General features: G+C 42.0%; 1 protein-coding gene across 1 annotated transcript in view; it reads left to right on the plus strand.

The window, feature by feature from the left end:
- Positions 1 to 20,870: 20,870 nt before the first annotated feature.
- Positions 20,871 to 26,528, plus strand: part of TTC39B (tetratricopeptide repeat domain 39B) — a 74,979-nt gene continuing 69,321 nt past the window's right edge. The window contains exon 1 of the mRNA XM_037372848.1: positions 20,871 to 21,001. Within this exon, the coding sequence (XP_037228745.1) occupies positions 20,954 to 21,001 (48 nt within the window). The 5' untranslated portion in view covers positions 20,871 to 20,953. The remainder of the gene's footprint in view (positions 21,002 to 26,528) is intronic.

Consider the following 26,528-nt stretch of genomic DNA (forward strand, 5'->3'; position numbering starts at 1 on the left):
AGACTGATTCCTTGCAAGCTGTGTGGAAGGGGTAGGAAGCTGAGAGTGGAAGAAGGTCACAACATTTGCCTGCTGCTTTCACAATGGAAAGTAGTTAAGGGGGCGTAAGAATGTAATAGCACAGCCCAATGATATAAGAGCATATTTTGCTTCATTTAGCAATAACAGCATGACCTAAAGCCCTTACACCTCCCTCAGTTAGATTTAGACTTGCACTGCATTTCAATGCTGAATTCTTTTATTAGCTCTCACTCACCTCTGCCTCTTAATTGCAGTTATTATTCCTCATTATGGAAGTCTTGCTAAGCTTTTTTTTACAGCCCATTTTGCCCGTAGTTATGGACAGTCTCTGTTACCTTCTCAAGCTACACCCTCTGCTTTCTTCATCTACCACCTCTGTGCATCATGACACTCCCCAGCTCTGGAAGAAGCTCGTGATTAAGGGCTGTTGCACTCACTTCCAGATGTATCCTCCCTGAAACCTACTTCCAAGAGTGATTCTCATTCCAATTTGCAAAACAATGCCTGCCTTTTAATGTGTTTGTTGTTATCTCCCATGCTCTGTTTTTGTTATGAACATACCTTTCCCCTCTGTGTACTTACAGTGTTACCTGAAATTTGGAAACGCCCCATCACTTACCTGGTATACCCACATCTAGGGTGGAAGTGACTGGGCAGTATTGATCTAAGTGCAGTGTTGACATAAACTTACAGGAGCAATTTCAGCCAAGACAAGCAGGATTAAAGCCTACTCTTCCAGAAAACAGTCAGAGATTTTTAGTGTTTTGAAAGAAAGTAAAGAAGACATCTGTTTCCAAAAACCTTCTCTGGAAAACAAAACACACCAAACTGTGCAGAAATCAGTGGGCTGGATTTTTTCTAAGACCGCATGAAAATGACATCACAGAATTCCCAAGCACAAGGGTGGTCACTGCCATCCACAGTGCTATCACAGAGGGGAGCATGGTTCGAAAGGGGCTAGGGACTGCTGCACTGTTCTTCATGCTTCCTGGAATAATCACCTTGGGCTGTTCAGTTAGATATATGAATTTCTCTCACAGCCTCTCTTCCTTCTTCCCATGACAGGTTTGATTTTGGAGTTCTTCATTATTAGTTAAAAAGCCCATCACAGAGTACATAAACCTCAAGCAGGAAGTACTGGATAAGCAGAAGCTCAAGCAGCAGCTAAGTTGAAAATACCAATGCTGATAATTTTTAAGCATGAGTGGATAATATGTTTTCTGTTTCATTTCCAAACTTCAATACTAAGAAGTCATATACTTATAAGGCAACTCCGCTCAATCCAAATCCTTTTAAGAACAAAGAGAGCTATTTATTTTTATAGCTTGGAATTAATCTGCCTTTTATATAGTAGGCGCAAGGTACATGGGCATTCCAAGGTTTCCAAGAGCTACTTTTCTCTGCTTGCGAGGCTTAATAATTCAACATTAACGCAATGAAGGAAGTATGGAGAACTCAAGCAGTGTAAACCGGACAGGTGTTGAGTTGAATTCCTTAAGACAGAAGTGCTGAAATCTGAAGAGCATTGAAAGACCACTGGAGTTAGAGAAGAAGTGGAGATGGTGCAAAAGAGGACCAGTAAACAAGCTAATAAAAGCACCCTAGGTGCAAGAGGAATAGAGAGAAATTGTAGCTGACCTGCTACTGCTACAGAGACTGATTTTTCGAGCTCACGTGCACACAACTCCAGCTACCGTCAGTAAACACTGTGGATACATAACCATTCTGAAAAACCGGTCCTAAATGGTCCAGGAAGTCTAAGGCAAAGATGTTAATTAAACCCCTTAGTTCCAGGCTAGTCTTTCACCACAAGAAACACCCTTCATTCCTCTCTTGATTCACACAGCCTCAGAAAAATACAAATATTTGTCAAGTTAATCACATTCTATGGGGGTATTGAATATTACTTGCTCTAACAGACATAGTTTTAATAAAATGACATGGTAATGCTTATGAAAGGGTAGTTTTGTGCCTTAATCATAAATCAGATGTCATGCTCTTCTCAGCCCCGGTTCACATCACTAAATTTAGAGAAGTCATTTAAAGTACCCTGGACTTCCACTTCAATCCCAAAAAATCACCATAGTCATCATTTATGCTCCCACAGGAGTGTCACGAGACTTACAAAATTAATGTTTGTAGGTAATTGGAAAAAACTTTGGAGAATAGATGATGAGCATTATTTTTATTCAATATTTTAGAATCTGCTCTGTCCTCATTCATTACCTCAGTCTTGAGCTCTGCGGTACCTCTGTAGCTTGGTAGACTAGGGACATTGTCACTCATTTTTAAGTGACAATGATGAACAAGCAAACTTAGATTTCCAGAACCATTCTGATGTCAGACTGGAAGAGTAATATGAAAAACAAAGAGATTTAAACTGAATTGAACGTTTCTCAGCACAGCAATTAGAGATACAGAAAGCTATAATTTCAGATGGGGCTTAAACAGCTGTCAGTCTTTTCTTTGCCATGCTCTGTACTGCAGGCCTTTGTTCTGAGGATGCAGCTGTCTTTTGGATACCAGCACCCAAAGCACATCAAACCCAATTGAAAGTCCTCCCCCAGTTCTTCTAGGGGAGCACATTTTAATTTGGCCTAAGCTAAGCCATAACTTTATAGTATGATCTCACACGGGGTTGCATCCATATAGCCAGCCTGATGTTCACCAACAGTGGGAATGAAGGGGAAAGCCTAGCAACGTCTTGTCTGTCACTGCTTCCAAAAATCCCGTGCCAACGAACAGTGGTCTAGGGGTGTGACAATTCTACATCAAACACTCTCAAAGGCAGCCAACAGCATCTTTCACTATTACACCTGAAAAGGAACAATCCATTCCTAAAATGTAGCCACAGGTGGGACAAAAACGTAGCTTACATTACTTTTACAATGAATTGTATTTACTATAAAATATTAATACACATTAATAGGTTCATAAAGGCTCTGCAAACATTTCATGTCTAAACAGATCACATAAAAATTTGTGCAGGTAACTTGAAAGCTGTGTAACTAAAATACAGTTCTGTCCAAAGACAGAAGTTATACTGTTTTTTGCATCTTTCCCCAAAAGTGAGAGCACTTCCCATGGACAGCATGTTGTTTTGCCAGGGTACAGCATACTGTTTTGCTATCACCTAAGATACACAGAAACAATTTCTTAAAAAAAAAAAAAGGAAGGAAACATCCTGTAGTTGACAATGTCTGAACTATTTCACAGGTGACTATTACATTTACATGACTTAAGTGGGAGTCAAATGAATGCAGGATACTTTCATCTCATGAATGCTGAGCAAAGCAATTTCCCTGAAGGTTTTTCATCTACCTCTAGTGCTTGTTCTTGTTTGCTGTTAAAACAGCTGCAAGTAGAAGACAAGCTTAAGAGAAAGATGATGACACGGATGCATATACCCAAAACACTCCAAACAGAGGTCTAGTCTTTAGGATTTAAACGTTACTGACCCAAGTCATTCTGATATTTACAGCTGAATTTGGGTATATTACTGGAATAAAGTACAAACAAAGTCAGACACAAAGCAGCAGCAGTATCACAGAGTGGACAACATCTACAGTTGTGGAGTATGTTACATGTTATTTTCAGTCACGAACAAGCACAGCCATAAATAAAATTTTGTTCAGGATTCAGGCTGCTGCAGTCATACCAAACTTCTACTCCAGCGGTAACTTCCCAACATCTCATTTCAAAGCTGGTTTGTACAGTGAAACACTTTAAAAATGCAAACCATGGATGCTGTTTTCACTTGCAGCTTCTTTGGAAATTCATATAAATATCATTCTTGGATTTGGGTGTGCACTAGATCATGTTCGCATTTTGTTACAAGTTGGAAAGGAATGATTCAGGAAATCACATCTGGATTTGAAACTCCATTGAAGAAATTCTCAGCTAGAAAACATGACATGTCTATGAGATTTGTAGGACAAGGAATTCTATTAATTGAAGTTGCTTTTGCATCACCAGAGAACCTTCTGGCATGGGAACCTTTTGCCAGTCCAGCTATGTTACATACGTAACAAAAGACTAAGAAAATGTTTACTGGTACAGTTTTATAAACCAGTTTATATAAGGCAGTGAGATAGTATAGAAAAGGCTCAGATTTGCAGAGGCAGGTAGTGCTACAACAAAATTACTTAGCACTTTGCCAGTGTAAATTGCCAAGGGGATCATGCTAAGACCAAAGAAACTATAAACTTCTTCCAGGCAGTTTTCTCTTTCTATTGGAATGTTTTCTAGTTAAAGCATGCAAAGATTTTATGAGACACCAAGCAGGACTATAGCCAAGCTTCTGCAAGATGTCTCATCTGATCTACCAGCTCCCTTTGGCTGAAGACTCAATACTGAATCTTTCATTTGCACGATGTGTTACTGTCCCCTCCATTTCAGAATTTTCATTTACAAAGTATGAAGGGAACCTTGCCACATGACACTATAATTTATTGCTCAGATTTTTAATTTCTGTTTTATGGGCTTGGAGGGCTGATCATAGGACTACTCTCTACTTCTCTGGGAAAAAAAAAAGTTGTCTTGTTTTTTCTTGAGTATATTTCAAAGAAAAGATGGATACATTTGATGTCAGTGTAAATTTCACTGGCTTGGAATACATAAGACTGTATCTATCAAAAAACCAGTTAAAAGCTGTAGCTTAGTTGTGAAACCTGAAGCGAAGGAGCCAGAGTTCAGCTAACTTCCCTTGAAATTTGAATTAGTAAACAAAGTTCTTTTGTTTATACTTACGAAAGGTTTATACTTCAGAAAGGTATTACAATGTTGCAAATTGGGTAATTGCTACAGTCATTTTATGCTATCATCACCAGCTTTTAATCTGTACACACTGGGATAAAAAAAAAAAAAGGGGGGGGGGGGGTCGTGGAGAAAAAGAAAGAAGTGGTTCTGAACAGAGGCTGACTTGAAAACAGACATGAGTGATTGTCAGCTGCCTTTTAAGGTGAAAAGAGGATGAACTGAAGGACACACACTCACCACTCCAGATACGTTGTAACATGATAAATTTGTTACTTTCTCTAGGGTCAGGGTGTCCATTCAAAGAGATAGATGTAGCCTATGGACTATATTGTGATTATTGCTTTTTTGACTATCAAATCTACCTATAGAAGACCTTGTTGGTATTTTAGGGTATGTTCTTCATCTGACAGATAGCGAGCTATGATTTCTTTATTTTTTAATATTTTTTTTCCCCAAGGGCCTTAGTCATGAGCAAGGACCTCTTTTTTCCATGTAAACAAAGCAAAGACAGGAAAGAGCACAGGATTAACATGGTCACAGTTGTTTTGTTGAGCAGACAGCTGTAACACAGTGTTCTGCTCAGGGTGCCTGCGGTGATGTGCTATCGAAAAGTCCCTCTCTCCTATTCCAGCCTGACTATGATTGTTCTTGACAGCACTTGAGGGTCTTGCCCCATTTTATCCTTTGTACTATCTCCATGAATTGTCCCTAGCAACAATTTTTGTGCTACTTTAAGGGCTTTCTGTTATACCAGGCGATGGTATGTTGTCTTTGTTGAAAGCTGGCTGTTGCCATATCCAGAGAAAATAAATTATGTCTGTTCGCTTTCACCAGGGGGAGTGCCAGATAGTGTCCATGTACATTCATTCTCATCCCACCAGCTGCCAGGGGACGGAGTACTTACTGGACAGCCTTTTGGTCACAAGTGCCTATGTCTGGCAAAAAAGCAGAGTGGTAATTTTTCATTTTGCTTTGCAGAGGAGCACTTTTGATTCCTGCTGTGTGCCTAGTGGTCTCGTACAGCAAAATTGTTTCTGAAGTGGATAAATGCTGTGGTTTCCTTCCATGAGCATCACTCATTGAGGCATCAGGAGTGAGGAGACTATGAAGTAACATAGCACTGCTTAGATAACAAAGCTGACTGGAAGAACTGGGTTCAGGTAAGAGCACCTTTTGTGCATAGCTAGACTCTTGCTTAGTAAACTCTACTGAGGCTGTCAGTCTCTCCGGTTATATCAGTAACAAGCTTCCCAGCTGTCGATCTGAGGGCGAGCCAGTTTGTCTGTGCACAGGTCGATCACCTTGGGTCCTGAAGGGATATCAAGAGAAAGGTGGCTTGGGCCTTTTAGGCTGTTTTCTGTGTTGCAGTACTTATTGACTTTGTCCCTTATATCTAGACCAGTAAGTTTGATTTGTCTTGAGCAGCTCAATGAGTAGTTTGTGAGAGCTGAATCCGAAGGGCTAAAGCCTATGCTCTGCTTTGGAAGAACCTCCTTCCTCAGTTAAGCTGTGGAATTTCTTGTACAAAATGTTGTGGATGATGAAGGTTTTACACTGATTAAAGAGAAGTCCATACAACTGATGGAAGCGTAATCTGGTGAGGATTCTTACATACATGCTCAAGAAATTCTTGAGCTGCAAAATAATGGAACTGTGGAAAGGATTACATATACTTGCAACGTTCTTACGTTCTTTGCAAGCCTGTGTTTTTTGACAGTGGCAGAGCCAGAATACAAGGCTAGATGGATATTGTGACCAATTTTTTGTTCTTATTGCACTTATCTCACTGACATATTTTTTTTTTTTAAAGAAGGTGCAGAAAAGTCCCACCCTCGCCAAACACATTCCATCATCATTAGTAATCCCCAGGCCAGAGTGCATTAATTGGCCAATGAATCTTTTCAAGAAAAGTTTCCTGGAGTGTCTAAACGGTGATATATCCTTTAGATAAATATAATAAATAGATAAATAAAAATAGATAATAAAATAAAGATAATAAAGATAGATAAATAAAAATAGCAGATATTTTGTCTGAGGTTTTGGAAGTTTATTTTTAACACTGGCTGATTTGTCTGTTGGGCAAATCTTACAACAATTTATTCTGTTGATACAATTTATAACTTACTAGGTATGATGGAGTCTTCTATCTTATGTAACATCCAAAACTCTAACATAGCAGTGCTGCCTGCAAGTCAACTATTTTCTGTCTCACTAGCAAATGGTGCATAAAAACAGAGTGCTTATAAGTAAACAAACAAACAAACAAATTAATAAGTTATCTGAAGAGGCAGGGATAGCATGGATTGCAATTGGCAAATAACATTCTACTGTATACTGCCTTTTCATCTGGCACAGAGTAACCATAATCTTTTGAGGTTTCTGAAAAGACCTTTAGGTTAAAGGTGAATGCCACAAAGAGTGAAATGATGTTGATGGGGCAGGGATCACACCAATCTCCATCACATGTACTGCTGACCTGTCATCCCAAGTATAGACAACTGGACTGCTCATTGGGCCTTTTCAGTATATTGTAGTAATGCACGCAATCATGGACAGAAAAATCTCAAATGTGAGTGATGATTCCCAATGGATCCACATAGCTTGCTGTAAGTTCTAGTGTCATTGCATAGAACAAAGAGCATGTGATTTCCCACGCTGATTATTCTACCCTCTTTACAGAAACTGGTTTAAAAAAAAACAAAATGTATTTTTACACTTTGTGGTTGAAAAACCACAAGTATAAAAACAAGTTTTGAAAAACTCTGTGATTTTATTCAGCCACCAATGTGTATAGCCTCATCTATGGCTTCCTCTGGAATTCTAGGTGAAATCCACATTCCATCATCACCTTCGTATCTCACTAAAGTCCAAGTTACTAGAGAGATTACCTCATTTCATCTCCTTATGATATGCCATGAAAGCTACGTCCCACTTCATTAGTAAAAATATCAGCTGAGGTAGATAGACTGTTCATGCTGCCAAACAAATTAATTTGCAACTTGCCTTTCCAGAACAGCACAAAAGCAAACCTTGATGTCTTCAGAACAAAATATATGGTAACCTCCTTCAGCATAGGCTTCCCACTCCATCACCAACAGAATAATCTTTCATCTACTAAATAAAGCCCAGCTGTTAGTGACAAGACTGACAATAATCACACACATTTCTTATCACGTGGGCATAATTCAGGGAGGTACGCTACCATCAGAAACTGGAAGCTATTTCTCTAAACAAATCTGTTGAATGCCAGTGATGATAATTACTAGTGATTATTCAGTGATTATTAATGCGCTCTAGATTTAGATATTCCAAAATAGGGACAGCCTGGCAGTTTTTCACATGGGTTCATATTCAGTCTAAATTTTTAATTTTTAGCCTCTAACAATAACTCTCGGTAAGGAATAAGCTAGTATTCAGTAGCTGAAATCTGTACTGCCTAAGCTTCATACAGCTTTAGACTTAAGGCATGCAGTATTTCAACTTGAAAATAAATTGAACTCTAGGACGCAGGGAGGAAGTGTTGCCTAAAGCCTGTTAAAATAAAGGATGTCAGACAAAAGATGAAATCATCTTCCTGGTAGAAGAGATTGAGACTAGGTAAAAGGAAAAAGGGAAATTTCTATAATTCCTTTTTACCCTGGAAGCTATGTTGCATGAGATTTATTGGAAGAAATCAGATCTTTCGTGAGACCAGATGGCACAGCTGGAAAAAGATGACAAGCTTTCAAGCACACAGAACATTCATTAACTGATAACACATGTAGGAAACTCACAGCTAACTACAGAATACTGCATGCGCTGATAAACAGTTCTCAAACATTTTTGAAAAAGACTGCTTAATCCTCACTTCTATAGTCCTCTTTTTGGGAGGCAAAGGCACTCATTTAAATCTTATAAATGTCAGTACTTATAAAAATGCCAGTACTGAAAGAAATAAGCATTTACTGGGAACCTGAAATGGTAGTTCATATGAACTGTTTGAAAACTGATTTTTTTTCTTGTAGGTTTTGTTGCTGTTGTTGTTGCACTTTTTTCATCTGGAACAAAGAGCTGATCTTACTGTGTGACCAGATCAGGATTTGTGTCAATGAAAGGAAGAGAAGAGGAATGCATGAGGAGGAGCACTGCAGTTTTAGATCAGTATTAGGCCTCAAGAGCATAGCAACGAATCCAAGGAGAGCATCCTCTGTGCCCCTCTTTTTACTGATCAAGCAGATTAGCTTTTCAGGTGTGAGAGAAAATTTTGAATATTTAAATACTGGGGTTGAAGAGTTGTTTCAATTTCTTACAAATGGCATTTTGCAAACTTGTGTGATGCTTAAATTAATGAGATTTTCTACAGCTAATACAATTTAAGAAGTTGTACTGGCCTGTATAGCAGCTGGCTGAGCCTGGCTCTGTGTGACATGGGACTTCTTAGCTGAGGATGCTCTCCACATCCTCCTCTGAGCCATGGACCAATCCAGTGATACAGGGGGAAGGAACAACTAAATCACTACTCTCCAGTTAATTGCTTCCCTGTAGGCTCCTTTGTTTCCCATTATGGAACAGAACAGCTTTGCTCTGCAGAAACCTCAGGTGATGGCTCCATATCTTGTGTGCCAGTGCATGGGATGACTCCTACAATGTAAATTAATTGATACCACCTCAGCTCTCCCAAGGATTTTATGGTATAGGGATGCAGGTTTAAGTATTACTGCTGCTCCCTAGGAGGTAAGAATCCTTTTCATTACTATTAGCTGCTAATGCTACTGCTGTGGTTTGACTGACTCAGGGAGAGACTGGGAGCAGAAGGCAGTCGGTGTGGTTCTCCTCACCTCACACCCCACAGCTCCCAGTGAGAGGGATGTGTAATTATAAGCCAAGGCTAATCTGAAGATAAGCCCACTGACCTTTGTAGGCTGGGCTGTCTGTACACAGACCTGTTATAGGCAGGTAGTGTGTATATATTCCAGGTAATTATATGGTCTCACAGGGTTAATGCAGATACCTGTGAGAGTACCAATCCTCATGACATTCTGCTGATGCAAGCCAGTCTTGTTATCCCATATTATAGGACTGTGGCATGGAAAGATCAGGTAGCCAGCACAGGGTCATCCAGTCAGTATCTACTGAATGAATCCACAGGCAGTGGAACTAGTTACTCAAGATCCGGACTAGTTTTATAACTTCTGTTTTGTTCTTCCTGTTCATCTATGTCTTTGCATGTGGCTGCATCCCAAGTGCTCTATTTTCCATGATTGGTTACCTTGCACCCTGGCTCAAGAGGGCATAAAATCTTGTGATGACACATGCCATGACATTGAATTTCCTGTAAGAATATTTTGAAATGTTTCTACAAGAAAATTTTGAAACCTAAATCTGCAGCCCTGATTTGCACTTGGTAGAGGAAACATCAGACACACCATTCTTAAACTTCACTTAATGCATCTGCAATGTATTTTAATTCAAAACTGTCTAATCCAAAAGGTTTTATTTTAATGACTACAAATATATGCCTTTCTGCTGAGTAATTGGTGCTTCAGTGGGAAATAGGAAGCCCACAAATAAATACTTGGCTTCTCAGAATGACCCATTGTGGCTCACAGCCATCTGTGTTTACAGTAAGAGATCGCCCACATCCATTAGTCTGTAGGCAGTATCAAAACCCAAAGCTTTTATTTTTTTTCTCTTTCACTCTCCATCTATTGCAGTCTCAGGGAGTCTCCAGAATCTGCATGGGTTTTTTTTTTTTGTTTTTTGTTTTTGAGGTCTAAGCAATCTAGCAGTTCTCTGAGCTAGTGTTTCAAAAATGCCTTTGCATTATTGGTAGTTGAAAAGATTATTAGATTATTGATGTCAGCAGTAAGGGAGTATTTCTTAGCTCCCTCAAACCCTTCATGGTCCTCTAGCAGTGGCTGCATATTCAGATAACCAGTGCATACTAAATAAACAGTCAAAATGTAAATAAGAACAAGCCAAATGCATAGATTTCCCCAATGTGTGTGTGTGTGTAGTGTTGGGGGTACCTCAGTCTGGCATTTGGGAACTCTCCATTTCTCCATGTTAGCTGACTTCAGACTGTCAGCTGTCTTTCTGAACCACGCTGGAGCCAGGAATAGCCACAAAACTTATTTTGCAACCCAATTATGTTTCTGCTAGACTACATATATGTTTGTGACTGTGATTATGCAAAAAGACTTAAACCCCAATATTTCCCATAAACGTCATTGGCAAAGGATGGAAATCAGATCAAATTAGGACTTGATACTTTTTACAAGATGCCATTAAATAGCACAGTTACATTTCAGGTAGCAAACAGGAACACATTTGTGGAACACATAAAGCACAGCTGTTCTTACCACTTTATGATCTCCAGGACAACAAAACCCTCATGTGTGTATCTGTTGACAAAATACATGGGGCCTGCACCTAATAAAGGTAAACTAGCCCAACATGGAAGGAAGTTGTATGGTTGTTACAAAGACGAAGACACCCCAGCATATCCTTGCACTGTAGAACTGAAGGCAGCTTGCAGCTTCTGAAGCAGTCTTAGGGTTGTCCTGCACCCCTAGTTACGGCATAACCACTCCCACTGCCAGAAGGGCAAGAATGTGAATCACTGATGCCATGGAAGAAGCCAAGGCATCTGGTGCTGAGGAGCCTGAATGAAACACAGCTCTGGACAAGTGTTTGGAAATGCATGCGCTCACTGGGCCTTCCCATCTTATCTGGTTCATGCACCCACATCATGAGAATGGAATCAGCGCTTCATGTGCTGGAGCTGAAAAGGCCAAACCTGGTTTAGTCGCATGATGCTGAAGTGTTTCTCTGAATGAGCACACTGAAGATGTATTGATTTTTTAAAATCCAAAAGTAAAATCAGGGCTTCCAAAAGTGAGAAATGAGACTGGAAGAGCTCATACAAAACTGGAAAATATTCTCAATTTGACCTTTTTAAAACTTTTGAGAGCAGAAAGTGAAATTGTTTCTTCTATTAATGGATATTATGTTCTTCAATAAAAAATATTTTTAAAGCATTTTTAGCCAACCAATATAGAAGCTAGAAACAGGTAAAATATTATCTATTCACTAGTTACACGCTGCTGCATCTGAAAAACAAATGTGGTCTGTCCTCATAGAAAATGTCCTTGTTCAATTAAAACAGTTTTGTACGGAAACTGTAAATACTATGAAAATTCTGAGCTGCCTCTTGAATGCTATGAGCCTTAATTTTCTTACAAAGGATTTGTTCACTGCATAACTGATAGAAATACTAAATCCCCCTGTCCCCCAAAGGATTTGATATGGACCCCCAAAGGATTTCCACTTGGACAAGGACATAGTTGTGAGTTTTTTCGTCATAATACCCATGTGCCACAGTCCATCTGTTTCTTAGATAAAAGCTTCTCTTTGTGCCTTTCTGCAAATCAAATGCAGAGCATTCAGAAAGTATTTTCTTCATAGCTTGTATATAGTCTAACAATCCCTGACTATATGCTCTTCAACATGTTTGGTATTTCGCTTGTGCACAACAGAAATTTTCTTCTGATTATAGCTGGCCATTAAAGGAAATTATTTCTTGGGAAGTATCTACCCTTTATTTGATGTTTTAGCACCTCCTGGACTTGTGCCACACAGTGCTGAGGCTATTGATCACACCAGAATTAACTGAATGCACACCCTTAATACACTGATTTCCCCATCAGGGTCTGCCTGTGGCCTACAGGCAACATAAAGCTAAAACAAGTATTTTGACAAAGATCACGGCTGCAGGAGATCTTTCCACAGGATGTATCAACAAATTTCTCTAGGAAGCCCAAAATGAGCTACAAAAAGACTATAAATTCACCGGATGTTTTTCTGCATAATACTCCATGTATCCAGTCAACCTCAGATCCCTTTTTGAAGTAGTTTTCTTAGTTTCTCAGTTCTTTCAAATGGTCTGCCAAATCACTGGCCATGTGAGCTGCTACAAAGGACTATGTAAAGGCTTTGGTACAGAACTTTCAACTCTAGCGGAGAAACATTTGAAAACTGCTGCAAACCAACCTGGTGTGAAAGCATGTTAGTTTGGGTACAGCATCATACTAACATGTCTACTGGGCTTTTGATTAAGAGCCAGATCAGATACAATCACCATAAAGTGTGGACAAGGCAAGTTTGGGTTTATCTATAACTGTCCATGCTCTAAATCTGTTTATTAAACTTTAAGTGATAAAGTAAATAAAAATGTGTTAAAGAAATTTGTTAACCAATTCTTGCATTTTAGGACTTCTTAAGTAACAGGTGGCTTGAATGAACTAATTAAATCAATACTGTTGAAATTCTAAAGTAAACTCTAGAAACAGAGTATTTGAAACCTACTTGCACTTAAGTTATTAACAAATACTGTTCACTCTAATAAATTTTAGTAGGAGAGTACAACATCTCACATTACTCTTAACACATGTCATTCTCTGCATTGGCTAGTGTGGAATTTTGGAGACAGAAGAGTTATATTCAGGCTTCAAGAGCTCAGGCCAAATGCCATGATGTACTGAACAAGGCGTATGTCCCCAGATGAGACATCTTAATGTTTTCTCAGAGAAATGCACACATTTAGCTGCAGAGCACAGAGGCAGTCCCTACCCAACCTGCAGCAAAATCTCGTCACTGAACAGCGGGACCCAAACCTGCCATTACAGGAGGAGCTTCTGAACATGGTGGCTACGTGACAAGAGGAAGGAAACACACACACGTCTGTTCTGCAGGTCTTTGTTTTTTTAGAAAAAATACCTTTAACGTGGCTATTACATCAACTAAAAGGAGTGAAAATGCAAGTAAATAAATAAATAAATAAATAAAAATACATATTTTCCTACAGTGAGAAGGGAAGGCCCTTGGATATAATTCAGTGATTATAAATTGCTGCCCTATCATTAAGTAATAGAATCCTCATTCAGATATACCATTCCTGTTTCCTTGTGTGAACAAACATTGTTATGTATATGTGACATTTCAGGTTTTGTTTTGTGGTTGGTTTTTTTTTTGGTGGGGAGGAGGAATGGGTTGCATTCAGGCATTTTCATTCCCTGATGACTTGGACATATAACAACCATCTGTTCAGATGGTTCAATCCAGAACATGTTGTTTTCAGAGCAATGAAAGAATAACAAAATGAATAGACAAAAAATCTAACATATTTTCTGGGAAGCATAACTTTGAAAACTTTTGTTAGTAGGGCAAAGAAATTTTCTGTAAGGTGGAGTTAGACCTTTTTCCTTTGCTTTTTCTGGTACAAGCAGAACAGTATATGAAGAAAAAGCACAAGGAAAGGATTCACTACATAAATAATATGTTGAAGATGCTGTTAGCTCTAGTTACTAGAGGATTTACAGGTAAACCGCTCCATTACTTGAAGCTAATAAAAGAACCACATGACAACTGTTAATAGGACCAAAGGCTTCAAAGGGAAAAAAGAGCCAATTAAAAATCAACCCTATTAAATGGCAGGAATGCACCAACATCCTTAAGGGTTTATTTAACAAGACATTCTACAAGAAGAGGTGATCAGTCCTTCCCAATATACACAGAAGCATCAAGCATCCTGTTAGTATCGGGGGGGTGGGGGAGTGTGATGGCACATGAATGTATTTTATTTTCTAAACAAATACTATAACTTCATGTGGCTTTTTGTATCTTAAAAAAAATTGAGGGTTTGATAAGAAGAATTGGAGGTCATTTCTGACTTTTGTGACTTTGGAATTCTCTGAAACATGTGCTTTCACAACAGGATCGGAGAAGGAACATCAAAATGCTTCCACTGAAAATAAATGAGATGAAATGTAATGATAAACAGGAAGAAGCTTAGAGATAAGGCTGGGATAAGTGCAGAGAATATCTTGCTGAAATAGCAGCAAACCCCTTGGCAGTAAAGGAGAGGAGAGAAGGAAAGAAAACTGAAAAGAAACGAGACATAATATACCAGGATAAATAAACGTACCATCTGCTGTAAGACAGAAAAGTATTAATCATCTGGCCTGATGGAAGGAGTAATAGCTGGGGCCCCTTAAGCACCTGCTAGAAGATGCTCTTGGTTGAATGAATGAGCAAAGAAGGGTATGAACGGAAAAAAAAAACAAAGGGAATTTTTCCATGGAATAGAATGAAATGGAGTGGAATGGAATGTCAGAGAGTAGGGTGGGATGGGATAGGATGGGATGGGATATGCATGTTAGGAAGACAGAATACAGATCAATAAAGATACCATGAGAAAGAGGAGTTTAGGTGATGGAATGCCTACCTGTACTTCCAAATGTAATGAAGTATCCATTGGGTCTTTGGCTTTGCTGTCTAGAATCATGGGAAACTTCATTACTTTTAAAATTCCTGAGAGATAATAAATGTTGTTGTGTTTTGCTGTTAGTTTTTTTTGTTTGCTTTTTTGTTGTTTTTGTTTACTGTTGTTCTTTACTCTGCATGGCTTACTGATTTCCTGATGCTATTGAGTCTGACCCAATACTCTGATGTTTTGCTTCAAGGTCTGTATTTATGTGGTATATTAGGTGTTCTCTGTTAAGGCATGTGTATAACGCAGTGTAAGCAACCTGCTCTGACCTTGAGCCTGGCTGTACTTTCAGCAGTAGGTGGATCAGGTGACCTCCTGAGGTCACTTCAAACCTGAAGTATTCTGTGACTTACCTTATTACACTGCAGTGAAAAGTTGGGCGCTGGCTGTGGATACATCCAGTTTAAATTGTGTCAGCCTAAGAATAGCTTGACTCCCCCTGGAGCAGGAAAGATGTGGTATGTAAGTGTTGGGGGGTATGCCTGCTTCTAGGGCTAAAAAAAATTAACTAGTTGTTCTGAGTGACACCTTTTAGAGTTCTCCCTTAAGAAGGTGATAAAGGCGCACAGAAAATAATCCAAATATATCCCATAAATTAGAGGTGGCACCTGCAGAAGCGTTGCTGGAAACTAGTATGCAAATAACATCTGCGTAGATACATTGGTAAAAGCACTAGAGGCTTACTGAAAGCTAGATGCATTAATTGCATTATGCTTTCACCGAGGATCACTTATACAACCTGTCTTAGGTACTCAGAAACCAGTCACATGGCAATTGAGGTAAACCACCTCACCTTGTCCAAAGTTCATTATTGTCCTTCCCCTGACTTTGGGAAAGAGGCAGGGCTTACCTGAGAAGAGGAAGCTTTTTTTATGGATATTATCCATGGTCCTGTTTATGCTGAAAAGTCTGGTAACTGCCTAATCATGCCTCTTCTAGTCTTGGGCACGTGAACTAGCAGTTCTGTATGTCTTTTCACCCCTACAGTATTTGCTGCATGCTGGTATGGTGAGTGAAGGTAAATATGGATGGCTGACTGAAAGAAATGGTGGCTCTACTTCAAGGTGGTTACAGCTTTTAAGTATGGAAACATGATCTGGGAGTTTGAAACCACTGCAGCTCTCTAAAAGTGCCTAACAGAAGGTGAAAGTCTAAGTATTTAAACAAAAATATTGCACTTCACTTCCAAATAAAGTTCTTGAGAGGTCTGACAAACACGATTTAGATGAAGCAGCTTATTGAGGGTAGAAAACATTCACTCCTAACTGTGATAGCTCAGTACTTTAAGCTTTATTTGATGTCCATATCTGTAGCCTTTGCAGTACATCAATATTCTGTGCCATAATACTGCCTCCATGCATGCCAAGACGTGTCTTGGAGAGGCTGCTTTCTTTTGTATCTTACATAAAAAGTGTACGTTGGTGTGTTTGGTTCAGCTATGTATGCCCTTTTTTTGGAGCCTGAGGCCAGAGAACATATTTTGAGGACACTGATTCTCCTTTTTTTAGTGACTTTAACTGTTGCATTTGTGTGGGTAGGTGGGCTGCTCTGTGGCTTGCAAACCTTTCCTCATAGCTGCATATGCTGGGACTGAGAGTTAATATTCCTTTTAGAGAATAAGGTAACATCTGAGATGACATGTTACAGGGCTGGGCAGTGGCAAAGGACCGCAAGTGCACATATGTGTGTGCACACATGCAGGAATGGGACAGCCAACAAGAAAAAGATCTTATAATCAATCTTGGCCTTCTCATACAACTACATGTATGCATCAATGCACTCTCATGTGTTTTAACTCTAAAGGGGTTACTACTGTTGCTATAGTAATCTCTGAAATAATGTTTGTGAGCCACAGGCTGGCTCAGCTTGTGGGAAGAAACAATATTTTGATACTGGTCAAGAAGAGGTGTTGCTTCATCTTAATTGGCAAAATTAGTGTTGGCTAAAAAAATTAATTGCCTGGAGGTTACAGTACGGCTGTTATAACCTATATGGAAATACACCCTCATCAGGTTTTCTCTCTTGGCTGTACACCTTGCTTTTGTTGTAGGTTTTTTGTGAATTAGTACCTCTGCTAAGTTACTGTAATTTTTTTTCTTAGCTGTCTTCTAACTAGCGAAGCTGCAAGAAATTTCAGTTTCTTGGTCTTGAAATATATTCCTCAGACATGGTGATTCTTCCTCAGGAAATCTTTCACAGTGCATTTATGTGGGCAGATTCACATGCAGTTTGTGCTGCTCAGAGTACTCATTGTTCTAATAGGTAGTTTATGAAACGGTACTTCTGGAACTAGTTGGGACTTGGTTTCTGTCTTGCTCACTTGCCTTACCTCCCATCAGGGAATCTGTTAATTGTTTAATGATTGTTATCTACAGTTCTGTTTGGGTGAGTCTGAGACAGTATAACCCTACTGAAAAGTAGCTGCAGGAGTGCTAAGGCAACTTGCTAGGCTTCCTTTACAGTGGGCCTGTTCTCAAGGACTGTTTTCTAGTCCTCAGGGAAACTGAATCAGTAACAAGTGTTTATACTGAAGTTGATTTTATTCTTCTATATTATCTGATCATGAGGGGCAGTATAGGACTTTTCATCCTTGTCAATCTGTATTTGATTACAGAAGCTCAAATTAAAAATTGTTTCTTTTTCCTCATGGTCCCATGCATTCTTACAGTGAAGCAAATTCCAAGTGAGTAGCAGCTATACTGCAAAAGGAAACACTAGCAGAGCTATCAAATATCCAGGTAGTGTTAACATAACAAGTAATGGCTTTGCAGACAGGGGGTGGGGGTGGGGGGGAAGGGAAATGTAGGCAGGCCATTCCTGGGTGGGAATTCTACATAGCTATGCCAGCCAGAGGGGAATGGACTCTCAAGGTCTTGCCTCCTCTGTCAGATATCAGTAAAAAAAAAAAAAAAAAAAAAAAAAAAAAAAAAAGGAAAAAAAATATCATCCTTTCAACACATCCACTGGAATGCTCTCTGGAAGATTAGTAATCGGCTCATAATCTTCCTAATTCTTACTGCAAAGATACCTGCATTCAAATGGATAGGAACTAGAGCTGCATGGGAACAGCAGCATGCTCCTCTTCTCACAGGATTAAGACCTATAGATTCTTGTCCATGTTCCTTCAGAATCTGTGTTTTCTGTCTTGTTTGGGTTTTTAAACAAATGGAAAATGGTAAGAGGAAGAGGAATTTGCAAATCTTTAATGCTTACATTTCAAGGGAGAGGGGGAAGAATGATTAAACTGATTAAAGAAAATCGGGGCAAGTGGTAGGGTGGGGTGGCTTTGAGATGCCTTTTTGACTATTATTATAATGGCTTAAATGGGAGCATGCCCTGTGGCAGCCTGTCAAAGACCATGCAAAACTCAGTGATGGCTCTGCTATTCACAGGGCTTTTATTCAGACTTCAGTAGCAATTTTCAAGCCTTAGCTACCTGGGCCAGGAATGGTATGATGTACTTATCTCTACAATCATTATTTTAGCATGTATCTTTTTTCTAACCAGAGAAAGGTCAGTGATTGTTATATCCTTAAATCTGCCCAAAAGAATATAAATAAGCTAAAGAACTTGGTGGGGAGGAAAGATTATACAACAATATAAACGAAATCTATCAAGAGCTAATCATGACAAAGTGGTGTTGTGCTAGACCTTGGTCTTGAATTTGCTAAATATATTAACTGAAACTCTGACTCATGCAGTTATGTCTCCTACTGATTAGAGTAAGTACTTGTGACTACAAACTCTGCACATTGGTGTGATTTCCTCAGCATAACTCTAAAAGCGCTGGTGCTATACTCCATTAACAGTTTCTGCAAGAACATACGGGATCAGGCTAATTTTTTATTCTTTCCAGCTAGAACTGGCAGTGTGGAACTGCCTAGATGTGTGGCTGCTACAGAATGGTGTAATTTGCTCTCATCTTTTAGGACTATATTTCTAGAACTTGGAAACTTTATGGGTTAGCTATCCTACTCATACAGTATGTGCCTTATAGTATTCTGTTACAGAAAAACACTGGTTAAAACTTCTTGAAATGCAGTTAGTCTGCTGCTCTAAGCAAAAGAACATCTCAAACGGATTGCCTTTGGACCTGAAAAACAGAAAGGGAGTCATGTCTTCAACAGAGCATGATAACTTGTGTAATCCTCGTGAGCAGTATAAAATTCTGATGTAGTGGTAATGTCAGTTTCAGGTGGAGCTGTGTGGGCAGATGTGACTGTGCTGTGAGTCAAATACAAAGCATGTATGTGCCTGTCTACTGCATTTGCCCTACTGGTGTGTTTCACGTGCTTCAGATCAGTCCCAGAGAAGCATATTAGTATCACTGGACTATCTTCCAACAAGCTGTTGGTGAAGAAACATACTCAAATGCAATGGGAGTATGGAAGAACAGTGTGTCTGTGATGCCTTAACTGATAAGAGTGCAATATTGCAGGACAGATGAAGATGTTAAAGTTAGTTTCCCCTCCCCCTTTTACTTAGCTTGGCAGGGTAAAAATAGCAGATCAAATACAGCAGTACAGTCTGTGTAAGACTAATGGGGACACACTGAAGTTCCTAGCCTACACTGAGAGGCTGTACCTCTGCCTCTTCTGAGACTGAAGGACCTTTCTTTCTCACATCTAGACTGCAATCCCCAATCTCGCAAAAGAGCTCTTAGTCTGTATTTGCCTCCTGGTTAGCTGAATCTGTTCAGGTCTTTCTTTCATCCCTCTGGTTCTAATCAAAGCTAGTATATCAAAACTACATGTATTTTTTAAGAGAGGCTGTAATGGACAAGTAACCTGTAGGAAGTGGAGATGGGCACTATGCCCCCTACTTTTTAGCGGAACTTGACCTCAGCTGGCAGGATAGGAAGGAGTGGAAATCGGTGATTTTTAGCAAAAAGCATGATGATACTGTGAACTAACAGGAGGATGAGGCACGGTGGCGGAATCTAACAGTACTCAGAGCTGGCTGCTTTGCAAACTTTCTCCCCGAGCGGTCGTCAGCGCGCTGGTGCAGCAGCACCGCAGGGCGCTGAAGGACTGGCTGGAGGTGCCAGGTTTCTCCTGGACTTCGTGTAGCGAGTGCCCGGAGCGGGCCGACAGCAGCGGGCGCGGCGGGTCCCCGCGCAGGGCTGCCGCCGAGCCCCCGGACGAGCTCCGCGGCGGGCGCAGGGCACAGCCAGCGCCCCCGGGCCCTGCGGCAGCCGGTGGGTCAGCGAGCAGGCTGGGAGCGTAGCGCACCGCCTCGGCAGCACCGATCCGGCCCTCGGGTGCCGGGGGGGCCGCAGGGACGCTAAGGGACCGCAGCAGTGCCTGAGGGAAGCTGCGCTGCTCTCGGGCCGGCGCGGCGGGCGGCCGCGGGCGGCCGGACGCGGGGCGGCGGGAGGGAGCGCGGCCGCACTGAGGAAGGAGGCCTCTGCGGGAGTTCGGGACGATGCTCCGCTCGCCCCGCAGGCCGAGCCGGCCGGCCTCACCTTCCTGCCGACCCGGGGGGCTGGGGGAGCGCCAGGGGCACCCCTCCCCGCCCCGGCCCCGGGTCGGCGCTGTGGGCCGGCCGGCCGGCGCTAAGCGCCAAGGGGCGGCCGGGGTGCCGCGCGAGCGACAGGGCGCGACCGGCGGGGCGGGGCCCGCGATGCAAACGAGGGGGCGCGGCCAGCGGAGCGGTGGGGCGGCCGGGGCGGGGAGGAGGTGCCGAGCGCGGCCCCGCACGGACGAGGCGGGAGGCGCCGGGGCCGGGCCGGGTCGGGTCGGGCCGGGCCGAGCGGGGGCGGCCGGGAAGTGCGGGGGGCGGGGACCGTCGCCGGGCGGTAGGGAGCGGGACGGGGCGCGGCGGCAGCAGCAGTCATCCCGGCGCACAAGGCAACGGAGCGGGAACATGGCGAGCGTAGGAAACGGCACGGAGGAGAGCGGCGGCGGCGAGGAGGTAACCGGTGGACAGCCGGCGGGAGGGCTCCGGGCGGGCGGGCAGCGGTCGGTCATGCCCTGCCGGCGCGGCGGCGGGGGGAGGTGCGGGCGGGGGCCCTGCTCCGCCGGCATCCCCATCGCCACCTGCCGCCGCGCCGGGGCCGGGCGGGCGGGCGGGCAGCCCCCTCCCCGCGGGTCAGGCCCGGCCGCCGGTGGGGCAAGGGGCCGCCGGGACTTGGGGAAAGTTTTCCCGGCGACGGGGTCGCGGGCAGCCCCTTTCCAGGCCCCCGCTGTGATTTTTCTCCCCTCATCCGCCTCGTCCTCTTCCCATTTTTTCTTTCACCCCAGCTCCGCGTCAGCGCCGCGCTGCTCCGTGCGAGTTCGCCGCGCCGCCTCTCCGGTACGCGTTCCTGCCCGGCGGCGGGCGGCGCATCCCCCGCGCAGGGCAGTGGCAGCGCAGGGGCAGCGCAGCGCAGGTGTGCGGGCAGCACCGCTGCCTGCTGCGCGGGTGGTTCGGCGCGGCTGCGGCCGCGGGATTCGCTGCGTGGCCCGGGCCGGTCGGCCGGCAGGCGTTACTGCCGGGGTGGCCGGGGGGGCTGCGGCGCCTCGTCGTGGGCGCAGTGTGCGCCGTCCTGCCGCGGGAGGGCTGGGCAGTCCGTGTGCCCGGGAAGTGGAATCGGGCAGAACCGCACTTGATGTGAGGTGCGTTATAGGCTGGAGTTCGTAATTTCGCTGTTGCTTTGTTAAAGGTCTCTTAAACGGCCCAAGCACGAATTCCTTAAAGTGATCACCTGAACTTTTACGTTTCCTTTGTATCCTATTGGTACCGAAAGACGCGGTGGCAGAACTCGTTGACAGCACCCCTGGGAAGGCTGGTGATAGTAAGGGGTCTCCTAGACTAGCTTTGGAAAAAGGTACTACTGCAAAACTGGAGGCAGTTTTAACTGGATGGTGCTTTTGAACACAGTAGATTGCAGTCCTGGCATGCACATGTGGGAATATTGACTTGATTTCTGGCTGTGTAATCTAAAATGAACGAATTTAGCTTTGTGTACATTCAGCAGCTTCTTCAAAAGATTTGTAAGGCACGCCTGCAGCCAAACTTTGCTGAAGGCTTATGAATCATATGGTTACATCATAGTTGGGTTTTTGTTTTTTGTTGTTTTGTTTTCTTTTTTTAAACCATGTTGGGATGATTTTTGAAAACAGGGATGTAGTAAGTGCCCCGTTTCTGAAGTAAGGCAGTGTTTTATACAACAGGGCAACAGACAAATACACGTGTGGGACTTGGTATGAGGTGTAGTTCATTTGAGTCCTCATGTTTTGTATTTGGCAGTTGCAGAAGATGTTTCTGGAAGAGATGATAAAAACCAGCTTGTTCTTTTTCATGGTTGGAAGGTTGGGTTATATTGAGAAGTTTTATTTCGGAGCGTGCTATAGAAATTGCTGCTTCCTGAGGTTATGGTGTGGAGGCACAAGGGGAAGAGGATGTGAAATGCTTGAATTTTGCTGTATACTGAAGTGAATCAGTGCAAAATCATAGTGTGATCTCTGCAGAGCTGAGTTTTTTTGTTCAGATATAAAGAGTAGTACCAGTGAGAACAAGGTACTAAGAAGCTTGCTGTTTTCAGGAAGCAAGTAGTTGGAATTCACAGTTGTTACAACAGGTATTTAGCAACTTACAGCCCAGCTGCCCTGTGTGAACAATATGGAAGAATATTCTTCACTGAGTTTGCTATTGAGTGTCAGTGCTTTGTTAGAAAAAAAGAAGCTGCCATGCAAACAATTTGAAAGGTAGGCATAAAAGTACCTGAAAAAGGCTTAATTTAAGCAATAGACTGCAAAAAGTGCAAAGCTTTCTCCAATGAGCTCGAAAGACTTCGTGATCCTTGCAGAGACCTGTGCTTGATTTGCTGGAGTCTGAAACAGACCAGAATTATTAATGGAATGAGTGCTTGGATTTTTCCTGGTGAGATCCCAGAGTGCAGGAGGGGAGGGTGAACAGTGGCTTGATATTGGGGTGAGTCACTGCTTCTGTAACAGAAGTCTAGACCACTGTAAGCTGGGTTTGCCTATGGGTTTACCACATCTGTTTACTCAAGCTGGATGTGATTTCAGCACTTCATGCATGAGGTAGTTGGTTTTAAGTGTTTTAGGTGGGGTTTTTGTAAGTGTTAGTGGCGGTTATGGTGTTGGGGAACTGAAGCTGGGGAATGTTACTACTAGCTTTGCTCTTAAAGAGCTGTGTGCATCTAAATAACGTTTACATGAAGTATGGCAGATGGGAACTCTGCTTCCTGATTTTAAAAGTGTACATGCATAGTACTATATGAACATAGCTTTCAGCACATAATTTTGCTTTGCAGGGACTTGGGAATACTTATCCCTGAAGCTTTGAAGGACATGCTAAGCTAAACCTTGAAGTTGTTTCCTGCTTAACAGGATATTGACCAGGAAGAACCCTGCTTCCAAAGTCCAAGGTTAAGGTAGCAGGTAGCTGGCCCCTGCTGTAGTCCCTGATGAGTAAAATTTCTGGTTTTCCTTATACTTCTTTCAGCTCAAGGAAGTGTCAGATAGTTTGTTTGTTTATATTTAATTTTTTTACTGATTTATGCCTCATTGTCCTCCAGCTTGGCTTTCCAGTGGGCATGGTGAGGAAGTGGTGTGAAGTCTAAATAAGTGTTTGGGTTTTTCCCCTCAGCTAATACAGCGTGGTAGTCCAGTGTTTAGGCATGGTGTTTTGTTCTTTTTTTTTTTTAAAAAAAACAACAACAAAACCAAACACCAACAGAAGTTGGAAACCTAAGCCTAAGAGGCTCTATTATTGAGATGGTGTTAGGGGTATGCTCATCTGGGAAAACAAGTGGTTATTAAACTTGGGATTTTCCTGAGCAGTGTTGCTTCCTGGGTGTTAGTGTGTGTGGTCATCCTCTACTAGGAAGCAGTTTCCTAGGTGCTATGTGATCAGAGTGAAAGTGGCCATCTGTGGTGTGTCCAGTTGTGAACTCAAAATGTGAGGTGCCATTGGCACTTAAACCACTATATGACACTGAATTGACCTGCTAAAAGTACTCGTATTAGTAGGAACAGGTTGCAAATCTAGGACAGGTATGCTTAACTTTAATGGCAAAGGAGCACTTCCAGCAATTGCAGAGTCTTCAAGCAAAACTTTAAGCCCCCACTCCCTGCTGCCCTCCCCCCCACCCCGGTCTAAAGATTACTTAAAATAGTGGGCCAGATCTGCTTCACATTAAGTTCACTCTGTGCTGCCCTGGTTTTTCAAAGTCTTAAAGCCAGCTTAATTGGTTACTTGGGGATTCCCTATCCATTGAAAAAACCCCAGCAAACCCAACCTTGGCTTTTGTGCATGCGAGTGTTTTGGCCAGACAAAGGATCATGGTAAAGAAGTATCTAGATGCTAAAAAAAAATGCCTTGTTTGGCCACACTGAGCCAGACTAAGGATTATACACAGATCTGAAAGTGATTTGGTGCCCTTGCTGTGGTTGACTTCAGGGCTTGTATTAAGGACAGCTTGGTCAATTCAGCTAATCTGTGCCTCAGCTCTAAAGTAACATTAAGGAAAATTTAGGTAATGAAGACCCGATAATGTGTGCTGTATTCTCTTGAACCGCCCAAGCGGGGACAAACACTGTACAGGCTGGCTTTATCAGCCTGGACAGTTTATCTCCAGAACTAATTCCAAAATGAAACCAGCACTGTCTTTAACTCAAAAGCTGTTTAGTACTGGTTAGTACTCCAAGTACTCAAGCTTTTCATCCACTGCTGCAACAGCTGCTGCACTTGTAATCAAAGAACTTGCTGCTGGTATGCTTCTTCCCACCAGTAGTTTAATATAATAATGTACTTTAGAATAAATTACAGAAGTGTGCAGCACTGGCTGTTCTTGCTCTCTTGTTTAGGAGGATTCTTCACCAGTTTTGTTTGGTAATTCCAGCCTGGAAGAAGAGTTTCAGTGGTGAGAAATGGTGGTAGCTGCACTGCCCTGGAGACTTTGGCAAGCTGGAAACGGGCCACTATGATGCATTTTTCACCTGAAAAAGTGAAGAATATGTGGGAATACTGAGTTGGGAAGGGGTAGTAAGGGCAATTCCTGTCATGAAGGATGATTGTTTTAAAACATCCTAATCTAATTTGTTTGGTTTTGTCTCTCTAGAGAAGTAGATCTTGCCCAACTGGAGAATGTAATATTTGAACTTTTATTGGCTTATTCCGAAGGCTTGTGCTTTGGCATTTAGCTCATCTGTGTTTCCTGTTCCTGTTTTGGCCCCATCCTACTGTCAAAGTACATCTGCCTCTAAGATGATGGGCATGCTATTCCAGCAGCACAGATGAGAAAAGGACCATGGGAAAACTGAGTGTGACTACTAATTTCTTCTTTATTAAGTAACACTTTGTTGCTGTTTCTGCTTCTGAGGTTCTTTATTTTGAATAAAACTTTGTTTTACCCATGGGTGTACTTGTTGAGGTATTATTTTTCCATGCAACCACCTATTCAAGGTAAGATGTGTATTCTCAATTTTATATTACCTTATTTTCTGAGATACCTAATTTTTATTGTTCACTTTTTTCTATTTTTTATTTGCCTTTCTAGAGCTTGCTTCATACATCTGTTTGAGCCCCTTGGTTGTCTGTGACCAAATTTGAAAGCCAGGTAGACTGAGAAAAGAAAATGCGGCTTAAGTCTTTGTTGGTTTCCTGGAAGGGAAAAGGAAGTATATGTAACTGTTCCAATTAAACTTTCTTATTTTCTTATTTCATTACAATGATGAAACTAATTCACTTTAGTTAGTTAGTGTGCTGTTCCTCCTCACACTAAGGGATAAAAGGTACAGGGGATATGAAGAAAGGTGGAGTTACTGTGGAAAGCACCAGATGCCTCCTAGGGAGGCAGGGCTGACCGATAAACTTGTGAATTTGTCTGTTATGATTTGCTTTTACTTCTCTTTTCGATGTTTGGTTTTTTTATGTGTGGGGTTGTGTGAGGTGGTGATATTTATTTTGTATATAGATGGAAAAAAAGTAGAACAAAAACTAAGAGTCAATTTTTTTGTTTTTTTCCTTAAGGCTTTGGTTTTTCTTTGCATATGGAGAAGCTTCTATTCTGTTGTGGAAAGCAGCATCTAATATCTTTTGTGAAGTCTTTGCACTGAGCAGTGGAATTTACTGTCCTTATGGTTATAGCTGTCTTGGTAACTGTAGCTGAAAGCTTGCCATGCACTATATGGAAAGACAACTCTATTTCATGTGTAAACTTAAAGGGGTATAGATTCTTCTTGTAGTTACGGTAGATCTGTGTGAGAATTCTGACTTAGTGGAAGCATGTTTAGTTCTGCAAATGTATATTCTTCCCTTGTTGATATCTTGGTGCCAGTGTGTTTGCAACAAAACTCTAGACCTGATGGGCTTGTTGGAACTGCTGGAGGTCAATGACTTGTCTTGGGTAAGGGTTCCTGTTCTCACGGCAAAGAAGTTGCATGTTGAAAGAGAAAAGGAACACAATTGCTTCTTGGCAGACCATGGGTTA

This window comes from Falco rusticolus, chromosome Z, assembly GCF_015220075.1.
Source record: "Falco rusticolus isolate bFalRus1 chromosome Z, bFalRus1.pri, whole genome shotgun sequence".
Lineage (NCBI taxonomy): Eukaryota > Metazoa > Chordata > Aves > Falconiformes > Falconidae > Falco > Falco rusticolus.